The 16,295-nt window shown below is 40.3% G+C and overlaps 1 protein-coding gene across 1 annotated transcript in view; it reads right to left on the reverse strand.

Moving 5' to 3' along the window:
* Window positions 1-16,295, reverse strand: part of CHN2 (chimerin 2) — a 163,027-nt gene that overhangs the window by 9,285 nt on the left and 137,447 nt on the right. The window contains exons 7-10 of the mRNA XM_051808336.1: window positions 14,702-14,779; window positions 8,523-8,607; window positions 5,973-6,146; window positions 4,091-4,168 (exon numbers count right to left, since the gene is read on the reverse strand). Of these exons, the coding sequence (XP_051664296.1) occupies window positions 4,091-4,168; window positions 5,973-6,146; window positions 8,523-8,607; window positions 14,702-14,779 (415 nt within the window). The remainder of the gene's footprint in view (window positions 1-4,090; window positions 4,169-5,972; window positions 6,147-8,522; window positions 8,608-14,701; window positions 14,780-16,295) is intronic.

A 16,295-nucleotide genomic window follows, 5' to 3' on the forward strand; every position in this document is an offset into this window, starting at 1 on the left:
CAGCTGACTTTGGATGCCATAGAAATATATCAATACTTTATTAGAGAATGAAATAGAATAAGTGTTACATTCTTAAAGCCTCAGCTATGCCTTCTGAATACTGAATTAGATTTTTCTTAAGTTCCTTTTTCCTAAATGCTTTGGTTTTATTGCACAACCTTTACCATTCTAACATGCTTCTTTGTGTTTTTCTTGGATTTGGCATTTGACAGGTTTTTCATCTACACTGCCAAAAGAGTGAGTATGAATTAGGATGCCTCTAAGTACTCATGTAATATTTAACAGCATAATATTTTTAGCAAGTGTATTGTACCAGCCAGTCATACAAACAAGTGGGAGGACAGAATGCAGTGGTGACAATGGCTGCTCTGTGGATTAAGCACACAATGGGTGTTTTCTGGATGCCACAACGCCACAGCTCAACAACGCTGACAGAGAGCAACTGTCATTCTATAGCACCAACATTCACCAGATTAAATAAATCCACATTATTCCCCTCCTTCTCATTACAAAAATCACTAAAATGGAACATTGTCAGTGCCTCAGAGAGCCTAATGCTAATTTACAGTAGGGTATTTACACTGCTTTGGCTTTGGAAGGCAGTCTTAGTTTGAATCAGATGAGGACCAACTTCACCCTGTTTTAAAACCAACTATCACAGTGTCATTGGGCCCAAGTAATATTATGTGGGATGCTATTCTCTTCCCAAGATTTTAACTTTGCAAACTTGCCTTTGCTTTTCTGTTATTGCTCTAATTCTTTGGAAGCAACAAGTGTCTCTTTGTCAAAGCAGAATTAGTCAGAGGGAGGGCTGGCTTCTCTTCATTGCACCCCTTCAGCTGCACAAGGGATCAGCAGGAGAGGTACCCTACAGCCAAGTCAGCCCCCATGCTTCATCCCTGTATCATATTGTCTTCTGGCCCCTGTAGCTTGATGAAGAGCATGGGAACCAAAGAGCTTGATGGCATTATTTCAAGGATGCATCCTGTGCATTAAAATGGCCTCTCTATTTTCAACCCCATTTATTAAAAGCTGTATTTCTGGAGATGCAAAAGTACTGGCATTTTAGTGAGTCAGGGGGCTGACTCAGAAATGATGGGCAGGGAGTGACCTCTGTAATGACCGAGTGCAGTGTTCTGCTACTGCAGGCACCATGTCATATAACCCTTCTGGTAAACCCTGCAACTTCCACTTCCAAAACTAGTAAAGGTTTTTTATCCCTGCTCTTACAAGAAGGTTGTTTCAAAGACTTCCTTTCAGATGGTTAAAAAATGGTCTTTAAATTGTCAAACAAAATTTATTCCTGGCCAGTGTACATCCTCTAGTACTGTGTCAAGACTAAAGAGTTCTCTTCTCTGGTTCATACCTCTGCTATAAGCATCTCCTTTGACTATCCCAAGCTATTTTAAAACACATTTACCTTCTGCTATGCAGTGTGCTCCAGAGATATCTGAGATAGTGATGTGACCAGAGATAAAGCTGTTTCTGCTGCAACACCTTTCTATTAACCAGAACTTATCAGGAATTTTCCACTTTATATTTCACACACAAATTTTCTCTTTTTGTTTTTTTTTTTTAACTTTAAAAAAAAGTTAATTTCCCGTAGTGAACGTGGAAATATGAATTCTGTAAAACTCTCACAAACTTCACATTCTGGGCAGAAAATTAAATTTGAACAGAAAACTCCCAGGTAGTGTTGGAGGCAAGACCTGCCACCTGGCTCTCAGGTCCTTTCTCTCCCAGCTCTGTCACCTGGTATATTCCAGGTGAAAACTGGGATATTCCTCATCCTCAGATGGTTCACTTCATGCTGCTCTAGCTTCTAGTGCTAAGCAGGGGTAACAGGGCAGCCGAAAAGCAATGTTCCTACCTATGGGGCTGGGATGCAAAAGAGAGAGTGGTGTCCCTGCCTCTGTAAACTTTAATCTGACAGGGAAGCTAGCCCTGAGCTGTCATGTTGGAAGTATCTTGCCAATTCAAACTTCTGCCAGCTGACAACCACCTTCTAGCTGCACAGCCCACAAGTCAGAACAAAAAAACCCTACTTTCTTTTTCTTTAAATCCCTTCCTGCAAAAAACCTCAACTCCTCCTGCCCTTCCATCTCAGTTCAGGGAGAAAACATTTTCAAACCTGGAAAGTTTTGAAAGTTCTCAGCTTCTGGTCTCCACAATACTGTAGTCCTATAATTCTCATAACAAGGTTTTGTTCATTGTTCTGCTGCCTTTATTTATGCTTTTTTTTTTATTCATGGCAACACTCCCTCTTTCCTTTGTTAGCCTTTTCTCCTCCTTCTGAATTTATGCCTAATGGTCTTCCCCACAGCCTTTGTATACAAACTCCGTTCTTGCTTTCTCTGCTTCCATGTTTATCCATGCTTTTTTTCCTTTGGAAATCCAAAACTTCTAGTAACCTTACTCTTCCTGTTTCTAGATGCTGCTACCTTTGCCAGTAAATCACACTTTCTTCCTTGCTGTGGATCTAATTCAAGTGTGTATTGCCATCAATTATGCTGTGAATATAGGCAATAAGTAGGCGATAAACTGAAGTGGCTCCAGTGGTTCAAAGCATTTGCAAAGGAACTACAGCTGTAGCAGTGTTGAAGTCATGCTCAGACATAAATTTAAATCTGCTTTCTTCCAATTCTACAACCTGTGCCTCTCCTTCTGGGTTTCATTTAGCTTGGTACACTTAGAGGAGAATTAACACACAGAACAAAAGGGTTTGCCAGGCCAGATCTACCCGCAGGGAGCAGAATGGGACTTGTGAGGACCATGATCCTCTCAGTAGCATTGATTCCTGTGGCACATCTGCAACACTACCTTCCTATGATAGCAGTCATATCATTGTGCATCTCTCTTGCCCAAACAATGCCTGACCTATGTCCGTATGTGCATAGGTTCACAACTACAGCCTGAAACATATTTTAAAATACGTATTATATTTTAAGGATATTTCAGCATGAAAACAATCAATTTAGAAATTGCTAGCTGGACTTTCTTTATGGTGATATCTGCATGATAAACTGCCTCCAAACTCAAACTGTTCAGGCACAGTAAGATGTGGCACCCACAGACCTTGCTGGCCTGTGCAGCCTGCCCTGGAGCCCTCAGACCTCCTGCCCACGGGCCGCCAGGGCCCTCAGTCCCTGCCTGAGTGACATTCCAGCTGTCTCCAGCTGCGTCATGGCCATGCTGGTGTGTGCCCATGCACCCTTCTGGTCGCAACCCTGACCCACAGGATGACTTTCTGGCTTAACCTGGACCCGCCTTGTCCCCCAGGAGCTTGTGACCACTAGACTGTGTCTGATCCTATTCCCTAATATGGCAGAGGTAATACCTGAAAAAAATTAAGTAGGAAGGAAAACACTATTTATGGGAAAGGAGAAGAATATTCATGTAACTTCTTAAATGTACTTGAAAAGGTGTTTTCCATTGATGAAGGCTCTAACCCTGCACTCGCTTACATAACCACTTTAAATTAGTCCTGTGTGCAAAGATTGTGTGCGCAACCAGAACCAACATAATCAGCTCAATCAATTCAGAAGGGCTATGAGAATGGTAATCAGGCAGTGTTTTAATAATTAATTTTTCAATATGCTGTACAACCAATCTCCTCAATGCTCCTCACGTCTGTTGCACGGATGGAATCACATGCACAGCGCTGCAATGTTTCCTACAAGGCTACATGCAGAATGACTTCCCAGTTGGAGTTCCTGGTCCTTAAACTCATAAATAGATTATCATATTGTAAAGCATTGAGTCTATCAAAGACAGGACTAAGAACTTTTCCCTAGCACCATCTAGGCTCGTACTTCAACTAGGGGCTGAGGCTGTACTGCTAGGCTGAGCAATCATCCAGTCACCTGCTTAGCCTTCTACCCACCAATTTCTAGTGTTTAATTATTCCTTCCAACTATGAAACATGTTTCTTCTTATGAAAAGGACTGCAGATCAATTTAAGGACTTAGAAAAGACAGATTGCTTTCTCTACTTCTGTTTATATGCCAGTTTCATTACCATGGTACCTATATAACCCCCAAAAGAACTGAAAGCTTAGATTAAAACTGTACAAAATTAAAAAATGGTGTACCTCGATCAAAGGCCATTTTCACATCTTCAATGTGCTCAGTGAAGCCTGAGACTCTATAGAGGCCCTCGGACTTCAAACCTGAAACAAAAAATTCTTGTTTAACTTAGCTTCAGTAACCAACAAATATTTAGGCTTAAAAACAGTAAAGCAAGAACAACAGACCTACTAAGTGTAGCAAAATATTCTTTGCAGTGTGAAACTCCAGAGCATTTAAGGAAAGATCAAGATGATGTTAAATTGTTTCTTAAAAGGATTAAAGAATTTTAGAATTTTTACTTTCTGATTTTGTTAGGTACATGGTTGATTTGATTATGTTAGAGGAAAATACTGCAATTTGCTAATGGTGAGGCATGTGATATTATTACGATTTATTCCTTTTATGTAGGAGATTTTCCTGGATTTGGCTATAATTAATAAAGCTTTAGAGGTCTCCCTTTTACCAGTTGCTTAATGATAAATAGCAATTCAAGTAAAGGACTGCCTTTCCTGTGAGCACATTTCTTCCCTGTTTTGCTGTCAGCTTTTACTTATACACAGCTGAAAGATGCAATGGATACAGTTCTTCTCACCATCAGTACATCCCTTCTACAGTTCTTTCACACAAGCAATCTGCTCACTCGCACAGCTCTCCCCACAGTGCTCCATGCCGACATGAAATGCAGGGCAGCCCAGCATAGCACGTTGAGTTACACACAGGTTATTTATTTTAATCCTAGAATTCCTTATTGTAACTATGCACCTTGTTAACCTACTTATAAGTTCCAATACACTTTGTTTTCTTCAGAACAAAATCAGAATCTTTCATTGTTCTGTGACAATTAAAGAAATAATACAAAGATATTGAAAAAACTGAGAGCAGGCAACAGATTTTATCTTAGTCAATACATGTACAAGTAAGTGATTAAATCTCAAATGCAATGTAGCTTCCTGCTATATCATTGGAGTAAAGCTCTTCTGTCTTAGTCTATATTATTCTTTTTATTTGTCCCTGCAATGATGATATAATCCTGGTAGAGCTTTACGGAGCAGTGCAGAGGATTTACTAGTAAGTCTTTGATTCAATTCATCAGATGATGCGTGGCTTTGAAATCCCTGTGGCTAGTATCAGTGTGTTGCTATGCAGATTACTGGGATGCTATGAATTCCACATTATGAGATTCCTGTGCTGAAGCTGTGACTAACAGGAAAATTTGGCTTATTGGGCAGCACATTAAACATACGCATTTGCTATCCAAAGCAAAAATGCATGATTATTACAGAGGGGATACATGATTATTGGAGGGGACGTGTTTTTTCTTCAATCTGGCACAGGTCTGTTTACCAAAAACCCATCACAAGCTTGAGTTTTGGCTGTGACATGCTGCCTGTGCCACGGGATCCATCAGTCAGTAACTGAGCATCATGTGAAACCGTGAGCAGTTAGTGTCCTACCACAAAACACCACAGCCTGTGACCTCACTTGTCTGAGTCACTTTCAGTCACTTGTGTTCTCTTGCCCACAATGTCTGTAAAGGTTATTAAGAACAGATTTAATTTAAACTGATTACTCCAAAATTGGATGTGTCCCTAGGTATGTTAAAATAAAGTAATGAAAAAAGACACATAAATATGAACTTAAAGTTCACTTTAAAGTTCACCCCTTTCAGAAGTGAAACATAATATATGTTTTGACATGTTTCAGAAAGCATTTTAGGAAATTGCATTAAGGAATGCCATGATTTAATTTTACTAGCTAATGCAAAGCAATGTATCACCTGCACTAAAAAAACCCTTCTCTCATCCTGTCCTCAGTGTGCATGAGCATACCACCCTGTTTGAGCTTAGCAGGTAATTCAAGTCATCTTCATTTCATTGCGTCTGCTGCTTTCCTAAGCATACGAACCTCTTGCTTCAATCTCCCGAATGCATGAATCCACGACCATGGGCCTCTGGGTATTGTGGGCTTTCACGAGTGTGGTGAGATCACAGCAGTAGACTCGTTTTATCCTCTTGAGGTCTGGTTGACAGTCGTTGGGCACGTATTTGGAGCACTGCTTATGTACGTTCAACCCACAGTCTGTAAGCAAAGTTAGCCAGGTTAATTAATTAATGATGATGCTGATAGGCCTTCCCTAACAATTTATTTCCTTGGTCCACGTTAAGCAAGGGGCACAACTTTCCCATCAGTCAGCAAAGATAAAATAAATATGATGCAGATGAGAAAGATGAGCACGGAAATGTGTAAAAATCTTACAGTGGGAGAAGTGAACTCCAGCAGAGTTGTTAAAAAGGTATAAAGACTCCGGATGTCCCTCACATCCCTCTGAGCTGTAGGTGACCGCTGATGCAGTCTGGATTGGTTCATTACTGGACACATAGCTCAAGGTGTTGCATTTGAACATGTGAGGCTTAACTTCTGGGTATTTTAGATTAGCCTTAAATAAAACTGGCACAGTAATGATTGTCTTCTGCTGGTTTTTGTGAGGCTTAGCACTGGTCACGGTTGAAGAACCTAAGATTCACCTGAACCCTCAAACTGGGACAGTGCCTTGAGCTAGCATGCCTCACTCTGCCTCCCACATTCCTGCAGTGTCACATTTTGGCTCTCTCTGCCACATCAGCAGACTCCTCATCTCTGGCTCATCACTTCAGTGGTGACTAAAGTCTCCCCTGTGTTTAGTCTGTAGGTCAGTTTAGGCATATAAAATGCTGTGAAAGGCATGATGTAAAAAAGTGACTCATTTTACAAATCGCTCTTGTTGTCTTACTCCAGAGTCAAATCCTACTCTCAGTTGCACGGGTGGGTTTCTATTAACTTACACATCATTTTTTCATCTCCACAAATTTAATTTTTCTAATAGACTCAAATATTCAGCCAAATGAATTTATAAGCCTCAGTAAACACCACCATCGTGAGTTGCATTATTTCACACAACTCTGATTCCTGTTTTAATGCCTTCCCAGTTATGCCCATTACTGATGGTACCCTTTGAGTTAACATTAATCTGTTAAAAATGTAAACATGACCCTATTACTTGCAGCACGTTTCAGTATTATACTGTATAAAATATTAATCAAGCAAAATCATATACAAACACCTCAACAAACATATACAAACCCTCAACATTTAATGGAATTGGGTGGATTTTTTTGGGTTTCTCCATAAAGTTATTACTGCATAATACATTGTTGTTCTGTGAAATCTAAACAAATGTGAGTGCTGTAGTCAGGATCCTCCCTGCTTGTTTTCAGTGCTGTTCTCCAAGCATGTGAAGTTAAATCCAAATGCGTCTGTCTACTTAGAGTTAAATGTTTGTAATTTAATGAGGAAGTGTATTATGTTTCATGCTAAATAAACAAGCCTTTTCATAAGTTTAATACTTTATGTATGTGAACAAATACAGTGTTATGCATTAGTGAGGCCAGGTTTTGCACACTTGTGTTTAAGATCAAATAGCTTGAGAAGCAAACTACTACTCCTCCTTTTTAATGTCCTTCTCATATTCTTTGTTTTACCCTTATTCATCTACAGGCAGACAACATATAGCAGTAGCTGAGACTGCACTTATTAAAAGTGCATTTGAGAAAGGTATTTTGATCCTTCAAACTGCAGTCTAAATTTTAGGTAAAAACCACCTCCTCCATTGATGGAAGGCAGATGTCAGGGTTGGATGTGTTTGGTGCCAGTCGGAGATCAGGAATGCCTGGAGGTCAGGCAGGGAGAGGTAAGACAGAGGTAAGACAAACAACTTTTGGAAGTGATTCTAGATGTGGAGAAAGAAGATATGAAGACCCATTTGCAATACAGCAATACACTACTGCTACTACAAAAGCTCATGATGTGATGATTATTGTATTTTTCCAAGATCATTTTTCCCACAAAAGAACAAACAAATTTAAAATAATTAAGGCACTTAAAATGCCAATACAGCTATAGAGGCACTAGAAAACTAATTCCCCTTGGAAAATGAAGGTTGTATTTTTTGGTTTTATCTTGAGGTGGAATACTTCAGGCTTGCAGCAATGCATGTTTTTTTATGGGAAACAGATGGCAGTCTTTTTTTCAGACAAGGGCACTTACCAGCAATTGGTAGCAAAAAGATGAGTTATGAAGCCTAGTTGCTGGCTGGTTTTGCCATTTACAGTGCTTTTTTCTTAAGACATAAAAACATTAAGGGATAACTTAACCATAGAACAAGTTTTAAAGTATACACCAAGACACAGACAGGACCAAGGTACTACCAAAAGGATGTCACTCTCAGCAACCAAGGCCTTATGGTTTCATTTCTAAATGAGCTAATGAGGCAAATGAAAATGTTCTAACTTCTGCAGGAGGATTTCTTGCTTTGTTCTGTACAGAAATCCTGGCCCCCATTCCTGCAAGGAGTGCAAGCTGGGATGGGACAGATGTTTGAGCAGTTCAAGAGAATGACAGAAAATGCTGAAGGGCTACCTGAACATCTCACTCCCTGAGCGATGAGACCCCACATGAAGTTGGCGCAGTATTCACACCAGTGCGGACCTCGAAATGTATGGACCTGTAATACAAATGGGAGTGGGAGAAAGAAATGGGGTCATTGGGAGGCAGATGGTCTGACAGATGGAACAACTGAAATGGATAAACAACAGAAGACTCAGTAGGAGTAAATCTTTAGCATACAGTGCCCACATCCTTCCAAAGTCTAGATGAAATAAACCATGGGAACATAAATTTGCTTTGATCTTGTAGTTTATCTTTCAATAGGCTTAACATTAAAGAGAACTGGGCTGTGTATGACACTGAAAACAAATCATTTTTGCTAGCTGACATTCTAACTATAGGGGAGGTGAGGAACCCAGGATTAAAAAAGTAAAACTAATAATCCAAGGAACTGTAGATAAAAGCAAATGACAACCTTCCTCACTCAAGTAAGTAAACTGAACTCACATAGGGAAAAGATGTCAGTAGACTCTTTTTCAGCAGACCAAAATTCATTCTGCTACAGCCCACACGTGAGTAAATAAGGAGGAATAAAATGACCTGTGTGGTGACAGAACCCACAGCCGGGTTTTGCACACTACCGCTGCTTCCAACACTGCTTTTCTAAAGGCTGTAGCGGAAGACCTTTTTATTTAAGATGTGTGTTCTGGTAAAGTAAGCATTTCATTTTCATTGAAACAAAGAGTAAATAGTGAGGTCCATGCCCGTGTGAATGGACACAATATGAGCTAGTTCTAGCCAGAGACTTAATTGAGCCTAACAAAACATAAATCATGCACACTCTGGCTGCTAACCCGTCCTTTTATATTTCTCTCTGTTCTTGTTTACCCATTGGGTGAACGGCTGAAAGGCCACTTCCACCCCCTGGGATGGGGAAAGATGCTCTCTGCTTTCCATAGAGTAAAAAAGTGGTCATTGCCCTTTTCAGATAAACTGTGAAGTTTTAGGCCAAGCATTTGGCTTGCTAAGGTTTTTGCTCCATTTGTGCAGAATCACACTTACACAAGCCTGTACTCTTGAGTCCAGGAAGATGAAGTATTGCGATTTTAATACAGATGTTTTTACCTCTTTTTGATTTTGAGATAAAAACATGAGCCTGACTACAAATGGCTTCTGACCAACTACTCAGTCAAATAATTGTGTGAATAAACTTAAAGCAACAGTAATTCTTCCTCCCTTTTGGCAGTGAAAGGTCAAAACTGGAATGTCTGACTGGTCATGATTATTTTTTGAAGTGGTATTTTACCTCTCAGAAAAATGTGTATATCTGTGAAACAAGACTTTGCAACAAAGTTTTAGATATATTAATAAATATAGCCATATACTACTTTCTCATTTCATTTTTATTTTGCAGAGTGGGTTGCATGAATTTCAGACATGGCTTTTTGTGGTGGTAAACAGCTGTACATAACATCAGCTGGTGACCTGAGTTTCAGTCACATGCACCGTGTGACCTTCAGTGGATACAAAACTACAGATACTACTAATTATGCCTGCATCTATACCATTTTTAGACTGAAAGCCACATAATTAGTAGGTCTGCACCTGCACTTAATTGTGGGCGAAAATCATCTGCTGTGGGAAGATAGCTGTGTCTTCTGCTTTGCAGCAGTTTACAAAAGCTAACCTTGTGAGAAGGGCTGTAAAAGCTCAGTCAGGACTTCTAAAAACACACCATTTCATATATAAAGTCCATTGCAGTTGCTAGGATATTTGGGGCCTACTTGCACACTTTACATAAAGCTTATTTCAGCTGATGGCTTATTTTGAAAATGGTAGCTGATTATTCCTTGATCTCTCCTGTCATTAACTGGAAAGTCGTCAATGCTGGCTGAGGGCTCCATTTCAGAAGTGCTGACAGTGCGCCCTTCCCTTGTTCCGTTCAGCTTGGTGGCCCTCAAAGGTTGAGTTCTCTTTATTCATTCACTTCAATTTTTCACGGATCTGCATTTTAGCTCAAATGGCAAGTCTCCAGCTGAAATACCCTGTGAAAAGCTAGTCTTGGTGGTTTCTGGCCAAGTTGAAACTAACTGAAAAAAGGGAGATTTTCAAAAGTTTCTAGATGAAGGTGCAAAAAGTCTCCTAAGATGCAGTTTTGAAGTAAGTCTCTTATGGCTTGACATTAATTTTAAAGAAATAATGGAGGAATTCTGTTCTTAGGAACACTTTTGAATGGCAAATGGGAATTTTGCCTGCAAGATTGGCCTTATTTCTGTTTTAAACAGTGAGACGTAACAGCAGGTCTTAGGTTTTTGAGATGTGGTTTTAGGTTTTGCCCCATCCTTTGTAGCCGCATCATTATGATGCAGCTGAGTTATTTATTGCTGGTCCCAACCCCATCCTGCCATCTCAGGAGAACTCTCTGTGCGCAGAAAACATAGGCTTGGGCTGCCTGGGCTACGGTTGACACATAATTGCAATTTTTAAAAGAATTTACAGGGAACTATTTCTCCAAATAAGCTAAAATCATGATGTTTCAGATGATACACTGAAATTTTCTTGTTCCATCTTTCAGCTTCTTTCAATAAAAAGTTGTTTCTTACGTCCATGTCTCTTCTCTGCTGGTCAGTCTCACACAACACTACACTGCATGTCTCTTGTTGTTTCCTTCCTGTGCTCTCACTTCTGCCCTTCACCCATCTGGTGCTCTTTTTTTTAAAATGGTGGCATTCCCCCAGTGGGTGCTACCATATTGACTTCTAGTTTGTGTCTGAGTTGTCTTCACGGAGGAAGAAACTGAGACCAAATTTAAGGAGTGCTGGTATGGTGGCAAAACAAAGTTATACCTTAAGCAATATTGCAGAAATGGATGAAAAAATTGCCTTGAATTGAAACACATGTTTTTTATTGGCATTATATAGTGTTGTTTCTGAGAAAATTTTGTTGTTTATGTCGTTGGGTTTGAAGACTTTTCTATTTGCCTCCAGAGAAGATTTTTTTTACAGACTTTTGCCTGAATACAGGCACATTTGCACTCTCCTGTGGACTCCTGCTGAACCTGAGCCATTTGCAGGGAAGAAAAGCTAACTCTGCTGTTATTTTTGTTTAAATGAATACACATAATTTTCATGATGTATGTAAAAAATGTCTCCCCAAACCCTTTGTCTCCCAGAAGCAGTATTATCTGCAGTGCTTAACACAAGGGGAAATTTATCCCAGAGCCTCCTCTCTCCCAGCAGATCTGACTTGTCTGTAATCAGCTGCCTTTGCTCTACTAGCCTGCCTGCAAATGGGATTTGCCCCATTCTATAGTGGCAAACAGGCACAGTATTGTGGAAAATGCACATTATTCTGCTGTATTTGCTCACTTAAAGCAGCACAGAAGCCCTCTCATGAATTCCCAGCATAGAACAAAGAGCGTGGAGCGTCCCCAAACTCCATGCTGCTGCCCTCAGGCAGAAGGTTGACTTCACCACCAGCTGGGACCCCACTGAAGTTGGCAGGTAAAGCTCATCTGAAAGAGCCTCCTGGATCCTAACACATGAGGACTTTGTGATCCAGTTAAGCTGATACCCACACAGCTAGAGAAATACCTCTGTGTTTTTCTAAACAAGGCTTCAGAGATTTATTCTCTTTCCTGAATTACGGTATGTCTACACTGGCTTATGCAAAGTTGTCCCGCCAGACAGACGCCAGCTCCAAACCTAAATCCATGTGACTACGTGGTGTGCTCAGGATGAACCCAGCTTAACAAATCAGCCTGGATACTAAATCTTTTTTTGTTCATTTGCTGTGAGTGTCTTGAAACTTGGAAGAGAGGTTGAATAAGAAAGTATGGATACACAGAAGGGCATAACCTGGTGCCCTCATGCTCCAAACTTCAACACCACTTTACAATTTTTGTATTAGTTTGGCAAGGATGGAGGGAGAGCCGTCCTTGCACTGAATTTGTGCCTTTAATCTGTTCTTCCTTTTGTTCCTTCTCTCTTCTAGTAGGGAAGATCTTTGGTGTAAGATCTACAGAAATCTCATCAACTTCACTAAAAATGTGCCCTTCATTTTTAAGATTCTTCACGGCTAAAGGACAAGAGCTAAAGAGTGTTTGTTCATGAAGAATTGCCTATGACAAGATTATGAGGGACAGTCTGACATGTAACCTTTATCTCTAGGAACTGAGATGAATGATACAGTACATGTCAGTATTCACGGAAAAATGGGGAAGACAACTTTTTGAATGTCTGCAAAATAGCACTGTCCTTCAGATAAAACCTATACCATTATAGCTTGAGTGCTGGCAAAAGCCATTAAGAATTTTGCCCCAAGACCCATAAAGCCATTCTTTTCTAAATAATTTCTTAACTCTTTTATGCGATGAATATGGAATATATAGAAGATATTAGCCTTGAATTCAGACATGTTTTAAATCTAAATACTCTATTCTGAATATACTGTCCACATTTTTTGTTCAACAACTAGACATGCTCTAATATATTCCTTTGGAAAACTAACTGTATTTGCATAGTGAACATATTTGTTCATTAAGCAAATGTAACACTTTTGATTGACCTTTCTGGGCAATTATTTTAAAAATGCTTGTTCCCTAAGGTTTGTCATTGCCCTTACTAGGCTGCTGTCAAGTCTTTGAATACATTTCTATTTTAATCATGTGATTTTCCATTTAAACTATGACTCTCTTGAAACAGAAAGGAACAGAGACCGTACAACAGTTAGATTGTGCAAATGCAAAGTTAACTGGGCACATGTCCAGTTATAAATCAAAGCCAAAACAAGGGAAATTTTGAAGAGGAAAGAATGCATGGGTCAAAGTGGAAAAAAGTCTCAGTCATGAGAAAATACTTTCTAGTTAAACTAAAATAGTTTTGATATTAAAATGATAATGAGGGCAAAACCCAGAAAGAATGAAAGCTGGCTTAATCAAGCAAGAAAACACAGAGTATTTCCCCTATTTCCTTCAGTGCCTATCAGAGAGATAAATATTGACTTTTCTGTAGCTTGGGTCAAGGAAGGGGAATGAGGAAAGGGATGCTATGATTCGCTTTGCCCACTAATATTAAATTATTGATTTGCCAACTACAGCAGAAGTACTGCAGAGGAGAGCCATGTCTGCACAGCAGAATATGTAGAAAAATAAGAAGTGAAACTCTTTTTGCTAACCGAAATAATTTTAATCAGTGTTTCTCCATTTTTGACAGGCTCTAGATGAATATCAGAAAATTCTTGTTCTGCTAATGAGTGGAACTATTCTGACAGTGACCCAGATCAGCATCCTCAAGGAGCTTTAACTAAACTGAGGTTTCAAAGCTGAGATACATTCCTTTCTTGTCTTGTTACTGCCACTTATTCTCGATGCTTATCCCGATAAGCATCAAACCGCAATTTGACAGCATTAGATACGGTAACTGGCTGGCACACTCTGAAACCATCACAGTCCTTTTGGCAAAACATTTTAATACAAGCTGCCTGGAAGGTCCGTTTCCAAAGCTGAGTCACTTCCCTGCTGCAGTCTGCCAGAGACAGCTTCTGGGGAAAAAGTCCCTAAGAATCTGATTTTGTATGTATAAGACAGCAAAAAGATGATCCATTTAAACATCCCTGTGTTTGTCCAGAGATTTGTTTTAGTTTGACAAGCAAACACAAGCTCACGTCGTATAGCTCAGTGAGACTCTGAGAGCATTTCCTTAGCATATGGTGGTGGAACAAAAGCTGGGAGACAATACCCACTGCTGTGTTTTGCTTCACTGTTAGGAGCACCCAAGCCCCCTCAACTTCTTCTGAAAATAGAAATGGTCCAAAATTTTTTTTGATAAAATGCTACTGGCTTCTGATAATAGCTAGATTTTGAAAAGGGGCCTTTTTCTTAATGAAAAGTACATACACACTTAAGATAAAGACAATCAACATGAAGTACTTTGTTTCTGAATAAAAAAGAAACCCAAATCTGGAAAAAGAGCTAAATTGCCAGTCAAGTAGTACAGTGAGCAGCAAAAGTATTATTTGGATTAAGTCCCTATATAAAGCATACTAAGAATGCAGTTAAGAGAACTTAAAATAAAAAGAAAAATGCATTTTTTCAACACTTTCCTTACAGCTAGTATAAATAGATGCGTGCAAAACTCATCACAGCAAAAAACCAAAATGTGAGGCATCTCAACAGAACTTTTTAACTGAAAATTATAGGAAGGCATGCTTACCTTAAAATTGTGTGCTTTTTCATAGTTGAAGTGGTTGTCATTTTGAGTTAAGGCTGCTCTTCTGACCAAGGAGGTGATCTGTGAATAGGCAAAGAGTTTCAGAGGTTGCCACAAAAGTGCCCCCTTTACTCCCACCTTCACCCCCAGGGCCACGGCCAGGAGCTCTTGGCGCTTCCTTCCTCGTTTCGACTTGTGAACAACAGCACAGTTTTTCTCATTTTCCAGCCACAGATCCTCTGAGAACATAGCGCTGGGATCCCAAATCTTTTCCCTGTCTTCCTTGGTGCCAGGGAGCCTGACTGTAGTCAGCACGGTACAGTTTGTCCAACTGCTTCTGATGTTAGACAGCAGATTTGAAGCAGCTGCAGCCCATTCTGCAGAGACCTCTGGCATGTGACTTGAATGGGCCGTCTTGGGGGACGGAAGGAGCTTCTGCATCTGAATAAGTAACGGCCTGTGCCGTGCGATTTCTTAAGGCAGATGTGTCTCTCGAACAATAGCACGAATTCATACACTGAGCAGCCTCCCCCGCTGCCCTCCCTGAGCGGTGGTCTCCAACCAGGTGCTGCCCAAATACCAGCTGGGGGGACACAGCATTACAGCTTCACCCCGAAAGGCATTTCCAGAGACAGATCACTTCAACTCTGCAGTGCGTTAAAAATGAACAAACAAACAAAAAGCCCCTGGAAAGCCCACACAACGGAATCCGATGCTGCATCCAATTACACTCAGACTCTGAGACTTATCAGCCAGCAGTCTGCATGCCAGCAGATTAAGCCCTTAAAACCATGATGATTGTTTAATCTTACAGGGCAAAAAAAATTTTTTTTCCCTTTTTCCTTTTCATATCCCATACAAGGGGAAAAATCCAGCAACACATTAATAGCACTTTTATGCCATGTTTTAAACTAAGCATTTTGTCAGCGTGCACTTTAGTAGCACTGAGGTAGCTCACTGTCAGGGAAAGGTGAAAGCTCAGCTGGGACTATGCAGGCTCAGAAGCCCTGGAGCCCTGTGGCTTCTGTGAAGGCAGCAGAGGAACTTCACACTGATGTAGGAAGCCTACATGCACAGCCCCTGCTTGCAGAAGAGGGTCGTCCTTTCTCTCGTTACCTGAATCTATAGATTTTGGGGGGAACTGATTTCTAGTTAAAGCCCAGGCACAGGAGGTATCAGAACCCTGACCAGCCTATGCTACAGCTTTCAGTGTTACTTTGGACATGTGATCCACTTCTTTAAAGGCAGGTAGTTCCCCATCCCAGGACACAGATGTGTGATATTGAGAATTCCCTGTGAAGCACATTCAATGTTCTCTTCCCACTAGTTTCCTTCCCTCCAGCTTCTACTCCTTTACTGAATATGCCAATTTTCCATCCATAAGAGAAGGATAGTAGTTACCTGCTCGGCAGAGCACTGTGAGATTTAATTTTCTAAAGTGTGCCGAATGCTCGAGGTGCTGTGACAGAGCCAACTGGGGGGATACCAGTGCTACTGGGAAAACTGCCTCTTTGAACTAGAAACATTAAAGAGCACATCAGCCTTTTACAGTCTGCTCCACTTCAACTAACCCAGAAAATATGTGAAATTAAAATAT

Source organism: Manacus candei, unplaced genomic scaffold (genome assembly GCF_025592945.1).
Source record: "Manacus candei isolate 608988 ecotype Guabito, Panama unplaced genomic scaffold, ASM2559294v1 h1tg000072l, whole genome shotgun sequence".
Classification (NCBI taxonomy): Eukaryota; Metazoa; Chordata; class Aves; order Passeriformes; family Pipridae; genus Manacus; species Manacus candei.